Source organism: Betta splendens, chromosome 22 (genome assembly GCF_900634795.4).
Source record: "Betta splendens chromosome 22, fBetSpl5.4, whole genome shotgun sequence".
Classification (NCBI taxonomy): Eukaryota; Metazoa; Chordata; class Actinopteri; order Anabantiformes; family Osphronemidae; genus Betta; species Betta splendens.
Genome location: NC_040900.2, coordinates 2445588 through 2462578, shown reverse-complemented (window position 1 = coordinate 2462578; position 16991 = coordinate 2445588). Strand labels below are relative to the sequence as shown.

General features: G+C 52.9%; 1 protein-coding gene and 1 long non-coding RNA gene across 7 annotated transcripts in view; both read left to right on the top strand.

The window, feature by feature from the left end:
• Positions 1-2052: 2052 nt before the first annotated feature.
• On the top strand, positions 2053-4960 carry LOC114847979 (uncharacterized). The gene is made up of 3 exons (XR_003784318.2): positions 2053-2745; positions 4218-4404; positions 4648-4960. It is a non-coding gene; the product is annotated as an uncharacterized LOC114847979 (long non-coding RNA).
• A 7248-nt stretch (positions 4961-12208) lies between these two features.
• Positions 12209-16991, top strand: part of esrrb (estrogen-related receptor beta) — a 77765-nt gene continuing 72982 nt past the window's right edge. For 3 of the 6 annotated variants that reach the window (XM_029137969.3, XM_029137965.3, XM_029137964.3), the window contains exons 1-2: positions 12328-12606; positions 13061-13720. In XM_029137969.3, the coding sequence (XP_028993802.1) occupies positions 12563-12606; positions 13061-13720 (704 nt within the window). In that variant the 5' untranslated portion in view covers positions 12328-12562. The other 3 variants (XM_029137967.3, XM_029137966.3, XM_029137968.3) reach the window with 3 other exon arrangements.

The window sequence follows — 16991 nt, the reverse complement described above, 5'->3', positions numbered from 1 at the left end:
CGTTTCTCGCGTTGCTGGAGTTGGAAGGCGGATGGACTGGACGTGAAATACAGCCAACCTCCACGTTTGTCATGTGCTTTATTATTTCCCTTCTTCACCTCTCAGTCCTGTTCGCGAGGCCCTTCATTTTTCACATGACTGCTTTTCTTATCATTGCGCGTGCTCTCTGCTGCCCTGCCAGTGACTTAAAGGCAATAAAACACACAACATTCTGTAAAACACGGACGCCTCTCGCCTTGTGGAGGCCCTGGGAAATTATGATAATAACTCAGAGGCGGTTGAAGTGGCCGGGTCACCGCTGGGGGGGTCGGGGGCAGTGGGAGGTCCTCTGAGCAGGGACGGGTCAAGGTGGCCCGCTGGGCCCCACCTCTGGCTGCAGCCTGCTGTACCGTGGACCTGTGTGTCTGAGGCGCAGGGGCTGATGGGAGCGCGGGCGCGCGACCGGGGACGAGGTCAGACGAGGGGGCGGCGGCGAAAACGCCCGAGTCAGCACAACGCCGCCTCACGGCCTCTGAGGGTCACGCGTTATTGCTCTGTCTGAGGGAGCGGCGTCGGGCAGCGTTTCGGTGGGTTTATGGTTTGCTCCACCAACACCTCCCCAGAGTGTGGATGAGGAGGAGCGAGGGCCGGCAGAGAGCGCGGCTCCTCGGCGGAGGTGCTGACAGAGGGACGCGGGGGTGCGGCCCCTGTTCCGGCGCCTCAGCCTCCTCCTGGCATCTGTGACGGGGGCCGCTCCACCTCCGGCCCTCGCTCCACCTCCTCCGCGCTCGCGGCTCCATCTGCCGAGGGCCCGCCGGGGGCCGGGGGGGGGGCGCGGGGCCGGGGGCCGCCGCGACTCTGCCACGGGGGTCTCACAGTGGTCGGCCGCAGCACGGCGCATCACGCGTCACGCGCCAGCTGGCCGCGCTCGCTCCACTGTAAACACCCACTAATGACCACTCACCACACACGCACCAAATACATAGCCCTTGGCACGGTGGGGGGCCGGGGGGGGGGGGCTCGGTTTGGCTCGCGTGACGGAGAGCCTTGTCCTGAGGTTGCTTCACAGGATGCGCTGCTTCAGGAACCGCTGTGTGAGCTCACAGTCACAGTGGGACCCTGTAAAGCTGCTCTGCCTCCCAGTCCACGACATCAGAGTCTGCTGGTTTCCTGCATGTGAGCTCCATCACAGGCGCCCCGGTGCCAAAGTCTATGTTCCACTTAGAATGTGGACACGGCCTTTACTTAAACCGTGGGATAAACTCAGTGTCCTGTGGCTGAAGGACACGTCTCCTCCAACCAGATCATTTCCTGTGTCCTCCTGTCTCGTGCCCTGATAACATGTGCATTTAAAGATGTAAAAATACGCATGGATAAAAAAAAATTCACATGAAGGAAGGAGTAATGTGACATTGGTTATTCCCCAGTTAGCGGTGGAGAGGTCACTCGGTGACACCAGCAGCCGGGTTCCGCTGGTCCGCGGGTCTGACTTAGCTTCATGTACAAACTCGCAATAAATATCCGGCCATCATTTATTTTAATTCGCTCCTTTCTCGCTCAGATGGAATGGATTCTTAACCTTGTAGGACAAGGACACCCGCATGCCGCCTGCCTTGCCTTAGCTGCTAAATTATTCTTCATTCTTCAGGGGAAATAAAAAAAAAAAGAAGTAGTCCAGCGTTGCTCGAACTGTCAGCTCCAATGAAAAGCACGCCTGAAAACGTTGTCACTGAACCCCTGGACAAGGAAAAGACGAGGAGTGGGCAGTGAAAGACAGAGCGAGGGAAGTGGGGGAGACACGACCGGGGGGGGCGGGGGGGGGGGGGGGGCGCAGCCTCCAGAGTGATTTATTTGCCAAATCAGGACACAATGAGTCGATTATGAGTCCTCTAATAAGAGAGAGTGTTTGGGGACCCACTAATTGGGCATGATTGAGTTGCAGTCTGGGAGCCGGGCGAAAAGGGAACCTGGTCGGCGGCTGTCATGCAATCATCAGCTAATCAGAGCTTTGAAATTAAAACTGCGTGTTTGGGGTAGAGGACGGGATAATGGCAGGGACCTGGCTGAGCTGTGGCGGAGGAGGCTGCAGCGTGTGGATGTTTGTGTTGGGCACCTTTAACATCTAGGAGCGCTCCACAGATAGAAAGCATAAAACAATACAAAGCATCAGACTCGACACACCAGAAATAAAGTGACTGGTAAATGCCCGGAGCATCCAGTGCACAGATGGGGCCGGTTTTTAACCAGCGCCTCGTCGGGTGCTTGTTCGGGGCCTCTCGTGTCTGACTGGGCTCTGTGCGGGTTGATGAGGGCGGTGCAGGAGCCGTAATCAGCCCAGTCCTTGTACAAACACGTGTGCGTGTGTGTGTGTGTGTGGCCTCAGCTGTGCAGTCGCTCCACATTCAGGACACGGCCGTGTGTTTGTTAACATGGAGATAATAAAATCTCATAGAGTAATAAAAATATTAGACAATGCAAAGCTTTGGGCTAAAATAGAACAATCTGAGACATTTTTATCTGTAAATACATGGCTGTGTTTATTAATAGTGTGTAAGGTTTGATTAATGCTGCAGAGTGAATCCTGCAGCACAGCGGACGCGTCTCGGCCTGTTGTTGCGCCGCGCGGCCACCAGGGGGCAGTGTTTATCTGCAGTGCGTCGCCAGAGTAAACAGCCGGGGCTAATTGATGTCAGGTGCTGGATCCGGCTCAGCGCTTCAAACACTTGCAAAACAGAAAAGTTCAACACAAACGCCTCAGACGTCGAGGTGAGACGGAGACAACGCTGTCCAACGCAATGTGCTGCTTCACTGTGCTGCTTATGCGCGTCCTGATGACTGCGGAAACGCCGTACGTGCGGAGGTTATTGTGGAATTTAAACGTGACAGTGGAGAGTTGTTCGTTTCAGTTTCAACTCCTAAAACGTCACCGTCTAATACGATTTATTTTAAAGTGGTGAGAATTCAGCTTTTATGGAACAAAACGTGTCCTGAGCGGTGAAACCATCGTCCACTGATGAAAAAGATCAAATTAAATCAAGGGTTAACTATTTACCAAACCTTGTTTTTAGCGGATGGAGCAGGTCTTTATGTGACAATATTAACGCTCAACATCTTTTATTTCATTAATGTCAAATATAAAATATTGTCTGTCATCAAAGAATCAGTATTTCTGCAAACCTTTATAATCAGGAGCCTCAGCGGAGGTGATTGTGATGCTAATGTGGGTTTTTATAATTATGATTTTTGAACACATTACATTAAATGTTAAAATGTAGTTCTACTGTAACTGTATCCCTTCAAAACATATTATAATAACAAATTGTGGAGGAAATTTTATATTTGTATTTTTTGTATCTGGGGAAGCAAAACATAAGTCTTATGATAAATATATTTTAATAGTGGATTTTAAAAATCAGCCCTAGATATTTGTCTTTTTAAACTCGGAGTAGCAGCAGCATATTTTTGCATTGTTTTACCTCATATTCGATCTGTGATGTAATATTGAAAGCAACACAGCATTTTGGACGCTTAAATACCGTAGGTGACATGTGGTTCACACGTGTTTCACTGACATTTGAGTTTGTTAATTGGGGCCGTCGTGTTTCCGTCTCCTCTGAGCTCGGCTGTTCTCCGTCCGTGTTTACAAATCCACCACACAAAGCAACACATGCAGCTTCCGTCCCTCCTTCGGCCTTGTCTAATTGTACATTCGCCTTACATCTCCAGAGGGCCTCACTATAAAAATCTGAAGTGGTTTTAGGCATAAATGGGATTAATTCCCAAAGAATGTCCTTTGCTCTTCCTCCCATAATTTCATTTGCAGGGTCCACAGGATGAATAGCCAAGCAGGCAGTGATGTGGAACTGGAGGACAGGCCTTGTGGGCCTGTGCCGCTGCGCCGTAGCCTTCAGGTTATGTTACCTTGATAATGTCACAGCTGCAGGAACCACACCGCCCACCGAACTGGACACAGGAAATCCAATTATCTGCCTTCTAATGTGTGGGAATTTTACGCTCTCATTTCTTAGACTGTGGCTGCAGCGCTGCCTGAGGGCAAAGCCACCTGAGAACCTTCCCGGGATTCTTACTTATTTATTTACCAGGAAAAATGTCCATTGGCTTTTTGACCAAAATCAATATTATGAAAAGTTGGGGTTGAAAGTGAAGGAAAAAACTTTTTCCTTCCTACTTACCTATTTTAAATGTAGCTTTGTGTCTTTTTATTTCTGTAATTGCAGCAGATTTAAATGTGATCCAAACACTAAGAGGGCGCCACCGTTGCAGAGCGTCCGGTCCGTTTGCGTTGAGCCCAGCGGGTCTTTGTCCCCACCTGCTCGGACCCCGGCCGCCTTTTGATTTAATTAAAGCCAAGAAGGTGCATCCATTTCAGCGTGCGCCGGGGACGTGACAGTACACAAATTGAAAGTAAGCATCTCAGCGGAGTGGGAGGGGCGGCTCCATCATTAACACGGCACACACTTCTGTGTGCAGTGTAACAAGATTAGAAACATTATTATCATTGCACAGCTAGAGAGGGAAGCGTCGGACGGAGCGCCGCCGACAAGGAACAGTCTCGTACCTACATAGGAAATGGTTCTTGTGCTGTCTGCGAAAGTGTCTGGCTTCTTCCCTGAGGGGGCTTTATGTCTTCTGATGCTTCACACACAGCAGCAATTATGAATCCGGACCCGTCTCCCTCCCAGATGAGTCTCCGGCTCGGACCCGGGCTTCCGGCGGAAGTGAACGGGCTCCGAGGCCCATTAATGAACAGCAGAGGCGCTCACGGTTGCCTCCATTGTATCAGAATGGATGTCTGTCCACGCGCCAAGTGGCCATTAGCGCCAATATGCCAATATGCCTGTACACCCAACAGGCTCAGGATCCTAGTGATCCCAGCACTCAGCCAGTCAGCAGCTGATTCCTGCAGCATTAAAACTGTATCAACATACTAATGAGCAATAAACATTTATCAACTGTGATAATGTGAGGGTTAAATGCTTCTAATGGCTGCAGTCGCCCGAGCTGCTGCCTTGTCTTTATTGTTCGGGAAACACACACATCACTGCCGTCAGTGGCTGCTTCGCCGTTCTTTATGAAGGAGACGCGGCTCCTTCCCCGCGTGCAGCTGTTCGTGTCAGCGGACACCGAGGCCCCTCGGCCCCCGACCGCACGAATGGATGAAGCGATGAGCCGCGTGCGTCCCAGAGGAACATCTGCTGCTGCAGAGTCGCACTCTCGCTGATCCACAGAGGCTGCGTGAGCGCCGACACATGACTGACGGCCTCAGGACCGTGTGCAGGGAGGTTTCCATCTGATCGGATGCTGGCGGAGGTTCTGTTTCCATCTCCAGGACGACGGAGGCTGAGTGGGATGGAGGCGGTGTGAGGCCGCGTGGAGCCGGGCCTCTGCAGACCCGACCCGACCCGGCGCCGCTCCATCCGCTCAGACAAGATAGTGAACGCTGATGCAAACCAAAGCACCTCTGCCGTGTAATAACCATGAATCCACTCCAGCACCGGAGCCGGGTCCTGAAACCGAGCCTCAAACACAACAATATGAAGTGCAACAGGAGCAGCGTCTCGTCTGCGTTCTTCAGGAGAACAACGTTTCCGAGCCTCAAAATCACTGTCCTCCTCCCGGAGCTGCACATTTACTCACACACCTTCAACGTCAAGCTGCAAATCTATTGACACAACATTTGAGTTGTAAAAACGTTTCCACGTCTCAGAGGTCAGAGAGGTCGCGCAGCTTTTCTTAATTACACTAGAAATGTAAAATTATTTTAGCAGAGAACTATTAAAGCCCAGGAGACGTACGGCTCCCGACGCGTTGGTCCTGCAATGATCAATCATTGAGGGCTAATTAGCCATTTTACAGCTATTTAAAAAAAGACACTCAGCCCTTTTCATTATGCTCCATCTATTTCCCCACATTTATAGCCTTTTCTTTTTCCCCAACTTTTGAAAGTTATTATAAACTTTGCGGCCTCCCGCGCTTTGTGTGTTTGTGGAATGAGGTCAGCGCCGGGCGGGACCCTGACGCCGGCCTCCCCCACCGAACCGGACCCTCCGCCACCGAACCGGACCCCCCGCTGGGCCTCCGCCACCAAACCGGACCCCCCACTGGGCCTCCGCTACCGAACCGGACCCTCCGCCACCGAGCTGGACCCTCGGCCACCAAATCGGACCCCCCACTGGGCCTCCCCCACCGAACCGGACCCCCAGTGGGCCTCCGCCACCGAACTGGACCCCCCGCTGGGCGTCCGCCACCGAACCGGACCCTTCCCCACCGAACCGGACCCCCCGCTGGGCCCCCGCTCGCCTTCCCTCAACGCGGGGCCGCAAACGTCCGCCTCCCAACTCCACGGAAGCTCCGCCAACGTGCGCATTGTCTAAGCGATTATTAAAATTTATGGCGAGCTGACTTCATCCAGCTTGCCACGCCGCACCGGCATAAGTCATAATTATGTGATGACACGGTAAGACGGAGTGTCGGCGCTGGCCCCCGCGTCCAGGCCAGTTAAATGATGTAATTAGCCCAGTAAGAGGTGAAAGCTCCAGATTGGATAAGTTATTAAATGTTTGGATGAACCTGAGCACCATTTCCCTAACTACGGCTGTCTGTGCCTCGCTCGCCCCCTCCCCCTCCCTCCATTAGCCCATTAGCAGTTATGTGATACTATATGCTGATGGGGCACTGGACGGAGAAAGTGGGTAAATGAAGCCTGCTTGTGTTATGGACTGCACTCACGAGGTACCAGTGAAGGACACGGCCCGGCTCAGCGCAGCAGCGCTTCACGACTCGCAGTTTGGGAACCAAACCGTCCCTCTGACCCTCGGCGGGTCCGGACCGGTGCTGCTTCCTGCGTTGGGACGGTGGATGTGACCCGAGCAGGACGGTGCTGTACAGGCAACACCACGCGTCAAGCTCCAGCCATCAGCCGCTCAGTGTGTGTGGTGAAGCTGTAATGGAAGGCGACGTCGCCGTCGGCCCACGGCGGCTGCCGGCGGGCCCTTGAGCCCGGGCGTGTGTGCGACGCGTGATGTAGCCGAGGGTCTCGCCAAGCGTGACTGCGTGTTATTCACACTGACGAGTTCCACTGTTCACTGTCACCTCTCATTGTGAGGGGAAATAAGCCTGTGGAGAGGCTGGTGGGGAGGAGGAGGGGGAGGATGGGAGAGGAGGGGGAAGGAGGGGGAGGAGGGGGAGGATGGGAGAGGAGGGGGGGGGGGCCCTCGCCGCCGCAGCCCAAGGACTCGCTCCGGCTTCAAGGAGAGCCGCGCTTCGGCCCGAACGCGCGCCGGCGTCGCATTCTCGGAGACGAGGCCTCTCCGCGCTGGCGTGGGGGAGGGGGGAGGGCGGGGGAGGTGCTGGGGGGTGTGATGGTGTTTGATTTGTTGTGAAGACCGGAGCAGCAGGACTCTGTAGAGTCCAGGTTGGCCCAGCGGGCCCGGCGAGAGCGACACTTCCTCTCCGTGTCCCGTCCTGCAGAGAGCCTTGACAGCAGGGACCCGGTGCTGAGCTGCGTCCCGTTCATCATCAGCAGAAGCAACCACCCACAGCGGAGGGGGGGGTTATCTGTGTCACCCCCCCCCCCCCCGTCTTTGGCCCATCTCCAGAGAGACCAGAACGCCGCTCTCTCATTGTTTTTCCTCCTGCGAGAAAATGGAGTTTGGCCTCTTACAAAGGAAAACGCCGGCACTCATCTGGTCCCACTGCCCAGAGGACCCGGCCCGGCCCGGTCCAGACCCGGCCCGTTCCCCAGCCCGGTCCAGACCCGGCCCGTTCCCCAGCCCGGCCCGGTCCAGACCCGGCCCGTTCCCCAGCCTGGTCCGGCCCGGCTGCAGCCGCATGGTCGGGGACCCTCGCCTCCTGCTTCAGTGAAAGGCCGTCACCTTCTCTGTGGTTCCTGCTCGTCTCAGCGCCGGCGTCGCGTCCGGTTCCGAGCTCGACACCATCGGGGTGAGATCTGTCTGCGAGGCCGATGCTGGAGCCTCCGTCGCCGCTGCACAAGTGGCTCTTCACTCAGTGATTACAGCCGGAGCAGCACGACGAGGGTCCTGTCGCGGCCCCTCCAGATCTGAGGTCAATTTCGCCCCCTGATTGCACTTGTTTGTGTTTGTCGTGGGGGGAGTCAGCGAGAGCTCAGCGTTGCTTTATGAGCCATCATCATCATCATCATCATCATCATCAGGAGCCCGGCTGCCTCCCTGCCTGTCGCCCCCCCCCCTCACCCCCCGCCCCCTCCGCCTGCTCTCTCGCTCACCCCCCGTGTTCGCAAATCACTTCTTGGCGTGTCAGCAGGTAAATTGTTTTGTCCTCCCATTCGCTGCTTTCATTACCTTGTGTAAATTAAGCGATACGTCGTCCGCCGGTGCGGCAGAGCGCTCACCGTGCCCACGCCAAAATCAGGAGATTTGGCATAATAAATGAAGACAAACTGGCAGTAGCGGTGCTCCTCTCCACGCGGCCTCGCCTTCATTATTCGCTTAACTTGCCGGAGAAAATGACTTAACCCTGACCTGTGCATTACGTCCCATATTCACTCCAGATAAAAGCCTTTTTACAGCGCACAACAATTTATATTCCAGCAAAGAGGCTGCTTTTCTCTGTCAGTTTTCCAATCTCGCCTCCTGAACACACATCATTAAACTTGTCTTGCCTTCCTGTATTTGTCCATCCGTCCTTCTTTTTACATAAAATCTGGCAGCATTATTCTGGGATTTGATGGCACCCACTCATTTTTTCCCCTTGGAATGTTTGATTGGAAGAAATATAGCCGTCCGGGGCCGTCTCCTCCCCCCGCTGGAATCATGCACTTGATGAAATAGTGCTCCCCCAGCAAGAATAATAAAAACAGACTTGTGCATTACAGGGGTCTCTCAATCTGCCAGCTGAGAGGAAAGAGCCCCCCTGCCTCCGACAGACTTTATAGTTATCCCTGCAGATAAATGGAAGCTGAGACCACAGGCGTGAGCTGCAGCTGGAGGTCCAGCGTGAGGCTGCGAGGGCACACGGAACCAGGACCCGTTCGATTAATCCAAAAATGAGCACCAAGTCGTTTCTTCGCAGGTAAACTGTGGTTGAGCCCATCGACTGAACATCTCGGCTCGTGAACTGACCGCCTTTTGTTTGATTCAGCCCATATTTCTCTAGTAGAAACAGGGTTCCATGCACGTGAGGCGCGCTTCGTGGCCGGAGTGAAGAGATAAAGCTATAAATGAGCGCATTCAAATGGAGTTTGAAAAGTTCCTTGTAGCCTCAGATTCAGCCTCGTGGGCAGATAATCAGCCGTAAACGGTGCTCGTTTCCACCTAACGGGCCCTGATTAATCAGCCGAACTGAGCAGGCCAATCAATGCCTCCAGTGCTTTCCATGCTGCGATGAAGAGCATCCTCCTCCTCCTCCTCTGCTCAACGTGGCTGAGAGCAGCAGTAGGAACTGCAGCCATATTTCTGTTTATTCACTCAGCGCCTGCGTTCGTCCGCATGTGTTGATGGATTTAATGAGGTGGAGGCGTGAGGCCACTTCTGCTTGAACGACGAGGCCCTCGGACCTTTTTGTGCTGAGCTGCTGTTCACACAGACGCATCAGAGGATGAGGCCCCGTTTCAAGCCCCCACCTGTTAAATGGACACGTGAAGCCCGGCCCACCGTGTCTCTGGGCTCCCGACAACAACGCGAGCCCACTTCCTGTGTGACAAACAATGCTGCTTTATGGGCGGCTTCCAGATAATGTTGTTATTAGCGTTTGCCACCTGGGGAGAAGCGGAGGCTGCGAATCCTAATGAGGCTCCAGCAGGTGTGTGAGGTTCATCCCAAGGTTCAGCTTGTGACATGGACAGTAACACACAGAACACGCAAAACTCCAGACTTAAAGGTTCCGGAGCCGCGATGATGAACAATGTACGGAAAACGTGCTCGATATTATTACGCTCTCGAAAACCCGACGAAGCCATGAAATAATGGCTTGAAATGCAGCACGTCCTGATAAACTGTGGTCGGAGCTCCGCTCAAACACGACAAGAAGAAGAATGAAACAAACAACGGGAAAAAAGTCCGTCCGCCTCATTTTTTACTGTACGAAAGTTTCACAAGGTCGTTCGCAGAGTCGCGTTAACACAATACTTGAATACAGATTTGTTTCCTTGTTCTACAAGTCACGGAGCCCTGAGTCTTTAAGCGATCATTATTACCATACAAATAGACAGATCTATTTAACAACCCGCTTTTATCGCATAACACTCATTCTTTAGTGTTTCTCCCTGAAAGGCGGCGGAACGCGTCTGGCGCCTCGTCTGCTTCCGCAGCAAAATGGTCTGCGCGTTGATAAAGGCTGAGAGCAATAGAAGAAGCAAGGCTGACATCTTCTTAAGAGATGATAGGAGCCAAATCAAATAGGATGGAGCAGTCACTCTCCCACAGATAGGTAGCTCATTTCTGCTGCCTCCCCAGTGGCGCTCTGCCGGGCCAAGATAGCTCACTCCCACTCCATTCATTATTTCATTTCCTGCCTCCTCCTTTCACGTCGTAGCCACTTCCTTTTTTTTCCCCTGGTTTTCTTTAATGAGTTGCCTATTTTTCTCGAGCGGTGATGGGAATCTTTGAAATTTAGATTTGGAGACAAAATGTTTAATCACATTTGTGGGGAAGAGGCAAAAATCAATTATTTCTATTAGACAATGCTGATTGGGAGTGAATAGAAGTGGTAGCGTTTTGAAACAAAGGCCCCGTGGAGCAGAGATAAGTGTCAGCTTTGGCCCCCTGGGGTGCGATATGTGCTTTGGCTTAATAAGCAGTTTGCAAACACTGCCCATTAAATCCATTCAAAGGGTTCATCACACCAGTACAAACAGAGGCATATAATTAATGATAGCAGCGCGTCTGGAGCTCAGTGTAAAATACAACAAGTCTGCAGCTCTGCGCGTTTACAGTCGCCTTCTCACGCGGCGCGACGCTTCACAACTTCCCGTAAAGTCGCGGCAACTTTTCCCAGACGCTGTTTACAGTCGGCCGCGGTGAATCATCGCAGGCTCCGCGTGATATTGAGCCTCGCGCTTCCTGAAGAGCACTCCGCTATCGCACGCCTGACATTCTCTGCAAATCCCTTTGAAAGTTATTTATAAAAATTAACTTCTCGTGCAAAAGACTCATTGAAAGGAAGAATTACACGAAAGATAAAAGGCGTTATCGGCGGTAAAAGACGAGACAATGTACGTGGAGAAATTGGGAAGATGACAGAAACAATGAATATTAAGTGCCTACGAATCTAAAGCTGCTGACTAAATTGAAACTGTATATCCTGAGGGGCAAGGTTTCCAAATTGCTAATTACTGTCTCTGAAAGGAGCCTGTTTCTGATATGTTTGCTTGTGAAAGGCTGCCGCTTAATGAAGCGGTGGCTCAAGTTTTTTAATATTCCTGCTCTCCGGCTTCCGGAGCTCTCCCCGGACTCTCCTCCCAGGCCAGAACAATGCTGGGCCCATGAGCCCAGCCTCCCACAGGCCCGGGAGCGGGCCGGGGGCTGGGTTCTGAGGGAGCCGCTGAGCCGCTCAAATATGGAGGCGGCAGATAAGGTGGCAGCGCCACAGAGAGGCCTCTGCCACGGCCGGGGGGGATCTGCAGTTATTAAGAGGAAGATGACAGAGATTAAATGGCTTTTGTACTCATTTTTACACTTTTCCTTTTTATTATTTGGCCTGCCTTCATCTGAGAGATGGAAATGGCAAATGACTTTTTTTTAGTTACACACTGGAGTCGACACCTTTAATCTTAAATAATCTCCGCCACAGTAATTATACATTTACATGCTTTGGCCTTTGTTTAAATAAATAAAATGCTCCCTCACATATAGAACATAGACTCAGCAGTGGCCTGAGGTCTAAGCATAGATTAACATAACTTCTAATGACACACACACAGTCCTGCTTATAAACTAGTCAGTCTAAAACGTTATGTTTCTGACCTTGTTTTGTTGAGCAGACACGTTTAAATGGTAGTTTTATTACTTATTATTATTTTTGTGCTCTTGTGTTCTCACGAGCTACTTCACTGAAACCATAACAACGCGTTTTCTTCCCCAGTTCTTCTTCTGTACTCTGAATCTGAGGAATGCTGTCTGACCGATCGCTCAGCTGATCGAAGCACGTGCAGCGAGGTCTCGCTATCTGCGCGGCGGCAGCTGCGAATGACGGCGGTCCTCCGCGGCAGCGCCGCAGCTGACGTGGGCTGTTTGGGGCGGTTGCGTCACGGCGTTGCGCGCCCCTGATTGGCTGCGCGTCGGAGCGGAAGTGCGTGTCTCGCCTCAGCTGTGCAGAAAAACAAAACAAGGCAAGCTCCCACTGGTGAGTGCTCGCGCGCAAGCTATCTCGCGCCGCGTTAGCCGCCGTCCGCCCCGTCGGCGGGACGCGGGTCCGGCGCTGAACGGCGCGTGTGGCGGGTCGCTCCCAGCGGGCTCCGCGGCCGCTCGTGTCCTCGCGCCGCGCTCACGTGCGCGCTGTTATGTAACACGGTGTGCGCGAGGCAGGCGGCACCGCCACCTCGGCTATTGTTGTGATGCTGCTGTAGCTGCTGCTCAGACGAGCGATGTTAACAGTCCACGGTCCAATGCGGTTTCATTCAGCGCCGACGTACGTTATTAGTCCGATATTTAAGGTCTCGTGGATGTACGTGGACAGACGTGTCTCACTAGTCCAAGATAACAGTCAATAATACAGCACGTCGGTGTTTAACTGTTGGGCAGCTGACGCTCTTATTGATATTATATGATACGTTTTCCACCATTTTCTCCCAACAGGGTTGTAAACATCAGTGTTGGATTTAAAATTCCCTAAAATTGTGGTTTTATTTATCTTGATGCTACAGTAGAAAGCCCACATTCAGATACTGTGATTGGGCGCTTTTGAGAAAATGTTATTGTATACAACAGTGTCAGTGAACCATGCTGTCACGTGACTTGTCCACTAAATGAACAGTTAAGGTCACAGATTCTGATCCAGCAGATCCATAACATCCTATTTGATGTTTTCAGATCCCTCACTTTGTTTATTGCTCATGCGTTTCCTCTGGGCCTCCTCTCTTCAGCACCATGATGGATGAGCTGGTGCAGGACCTGGTGTCTGCACTGGAGCAGACCTCGGAGCAGAGCAAGCTCGGGGAGCTGTGGGAGGAAATGGTCCTGAGTCCACTGCACCAGCGGCGACAGATCCGCCGGCGCAAAGGCCGCAAGCGGTACCGTGAGTCGTCCCTCTACCCCCTGGGCCACCGGCGCTGCTGGATCGACGCCTCGGAGTCCAGCTTGGACGAGGCCAAGGACCAGCGGGAGCACGCCGCCTCCACCATCGCGGCCTCCTTGGACCCCTGCAGTGACTCTGACGACCTGTCCTCCACCAGCCAGTGGCACTCCGTCATCGGAGGCTCCGTCAAGGCCAGGCAGCTCTCCTGGCCCGAGTCCGACTCCTTCACCGAGAACAACCCAGGGCGGCAGCTCCGGAGGCGCAGGAAGGTCAAACGCATGACCTCCGACGTCGCGGTCCGGCTCCAGCAGAAGCTGAAGGTGTCCAGCGTGGACGGGAAGCGGCGGCACAGGCAGTCCAGAATGCAGCATCTGTCCGGAGCCAAGAAGAGGTCCGGTTGGATGGGGGGAGACCGGCAGACGGACGGCGCCAGGCTGATGGGAACGGAGTGCTGGAAGAGGAAGTTCAAGGAGCACAGAGACGGGGCAGACGAGAACATGTCCGAGGGGTAATTTGGATGCTTCTTATCAATCGTATCAGAGCCCCGGGCTGATTCTGAGTCTAAAAGAATCCTGTTTGTGAGAAATAAGGTAGTTTATTAATTATTAATAATGTGTTTATCTTTAAAACGCTTTAATTTATCACTTAATACTCAAAAATAACGACATGGTGAAAATTTGTTTATTAAATGTTAGCATAAAATCACTGTTCACAGGCCTTAATCAGATACAAGCAACAAGGCCGCCTTTAAGACGACCTGTCCTCAACCAAACCAAGAAACGGTATCACAATCACGCCCCTCCACTTTATCGAGTTGACATTAAAAATGAATGATAGAGTCTCTTCATCCTCCTCTCCCATAGTTGAAATGACCACCAGGGAGAGATCTTTGATAGCGAAGCCTCCAGGCGTCTGTCAGCTCATTATTTCCTTTTGAGAAATATTGTCCCAAATAAATAAGCAGCTTGCTTTGGTATTGATTTGTTTTGAAATGCATTCCTGTCCCGCGCTTGATAATTAAAGCTGCGACTGTTCCCGCGTCCCACGGTGCACCTGTGCGCGCTAAGCTAAAGCTAAACTTAGCTAAACTAAACATGGCTAAAGCTAAACTTAGCTAAACTAAACGTGGCTAAAGCTAAACTTAGCTAAACTAAACGTGGCTAAACAGCGCAGAAAGAAGCAAGTATCACAGTAAAGGAGTAAAAAAGGCAGAATTAGCAATAAGTCCTCTGATATAAAACAAACACTCGAAGCCTGGAGTTGACTTGAAGTAAATCTGTGAATAGCTCAGTAAATATTATCTGCCGCGTTCCTTTTACTGCAGCAAACCGTGTTTCCACCACCAGGCAGCGGAGCAGACGTTATTAAGGTGACAAATTACTGCAATCTGCTGCAAACGCTTTTACAGTCGTCACCGCGTGCGACTGCTCCCGGCTCCAGACTCCAGTGGAAGCACGTTAGCTTTCATAGTGTTTTATAATGAGGGCGATAGGTTGGTGGGAACGCGGAGCACGTCAGCCCCTTTCATTATTTGTTGATCACATAAAAAAACGTGAGACGGCGGCAGCCTTTACATCTGCAGCCTTAATTTGTGCTGACCTCCCCGGCCCCTAAACGGTACTTGTTTTCTTACTTTATAGAAAAATCAATAGCGGTTCTGACAGAAAACAGCTCCGGAGAAGAAATAAATGGGAACGCCACCGCGCGCTGTCAATCATTTCTCACTTACACAGCGCCGCCGCTCCTGATTGCTGCTCAGTCGACTGCCACAGCGCACGGAGGGCTGAACGCGGCCCGGCGGAGGCCGGGGGTACGAGGCGTCGGCGGCCGTGATGAGGCGCTGACAGTGGCACAACAGCCGCATTTACACAGACACTGCAGCCATTGTTGAAGCGCCCGCCTCCGCTCGGCCTTTTCCGCGTCCTCCTCAAGGTCGCGCCTCGTGCGCACGCAGAGCAGCGCCCCCTCAGCCCCAGCGCACCGCAGCAGATGTCGGCGGCTCCAGTTGGGCTCCACATCCTTGATTAGGCCCGGCCCGGCCTGCTGGCAGCGCGGCCACCTGGCGCCCCGGATGGCCCGGCAGGCGGCGTCACCTGTGGCCACAGCCCGTCCCGGGCCCAGCTCCCGTCTGCGCTGCCGCGGCCCGCGTTCACCCCCGCGGAGCCGCCGCGGCTTCGTCCGGGTGCTGGAATTTATATTTTGAAAACTCTACGTGGAGTTTGGGGAAAAGCAGCGCGGCGTTTGCTGAAGTTAATTTTCATAAATCTCTGAGACTAATCCAATTACTGCGGCTCAGGGAGGGTGGGATAACCTTACAATCAGACGCCCATGGAAGAGGGCATGGATTTGGGTTGGGGCAGCTTGTTTGAAGAGCCCGACCATCCATTGTTATCAGCCCCCGTCTCTTCTTTATTCCTCTGCAGAATGAGCCCGGGCTCAATAAATGGCGGCTGGCCTGTAATCTCTGTGCAAACTGATCTGCCTCTCCCAGGAGCGGAGGATTATGTCCTAATGATTAGTGCTCATCTGGATACTGTGTTTTGCTTCACCTCTTTGGCTTGTGGAGACAATAGGGCCACGTGGGGAATTAAGTTCAGACCTAAAACACTGGAGTGCACTTTTCCTTTTTGCCCTTTGCGTCGCCATGGACGCGGCGGATGTGACACGGATGCTTTCGCCTCAGATGTTTGTCAACTTTTCTCGGCAAAGGTCACTGCTGAAGTGAGGAGAGGCGTTTCCTCTGGTCCTAGAAAAATGGGGGGGGTCTCAATTATTCATGCTATTAATTAGGCAGTGCTTAATGGAAGCGTCTCTGCGCAGCTCCAAGCGACAACACGTTCCACCTTTAATAAGGGTAAATACTTAATGGGAGTTTGTAATTAATTGTCTATACCCGGATTCTTTTTTTGAACTTTACACACAATCACACCAATGAGGAGCAAAGACGTTTTTGTACTTAGAAGATAGAAGATGGTGTCAAACTGCTGGAATGAATTAATCATCCCCCGTGTTTAGTCCTGGTTGCAGAGCTCGTGGCTTTGTCCTCCGCTCATAGAGCATCATGAGCTCCAGGTCTCAGCATCCAGAGGTGAGGCGTGGCCCAGCGGCGCCCACATCGCCCACGCTCCCTGAAGGTGACGCGGGGCCATCTGTCCGATCTGTGCGGAGACGCGGCGCATCAGCGCATCCCCGACCCTGCAGCGTCCTCCTGGAGGTCAGCCGGCGTCCACACCAAAGCAGGCTCCCGGCAATGAGCTCCTACTGAGGAGAAGCTTTGGGACGGGTCACGTGTGGATTTGCAATAAATGTAGAGCTCAGCGATCAGAATATGTGTGGAACCACTAAACGTGAGCCTTTGTGTCTCTGTCTCCGTCGCTCTCGTCTTTGCTGGTGGAAGTGTTGACCTTGCAGCGTCTGGAGGCTCCAGTGCAAAGTGGCTGAGGTGTGATTAAAGCAGTGCTTGTCAGGGTGTGTGTGTGTGTGTGTGTGGGGGGGGGGGGGGTTGCCTGCGGCCTGGGGGTGTGGGAGGAGCGGCACCGGAGCAGGCCGGGCGGCCCAGGCAGCAGATGTTGGCCAGTTGTTGTGTGGAAGCGGCGTCTGTGGGTCCCTCTGCGTGGGGGCACCCGGGGGGGGGGGTGCGTTTCGCTCCCCTGTCATCCTCCGCAACCCGGAGCAGATGAGATTGGAGCTGACAGCGGAGGATATTCAATTAGACTGCGCGTGTCACTCAGTGGCTTCGATCACAGTCTCCCCTCATGCCTTTGTGTTTGCGAGACCAC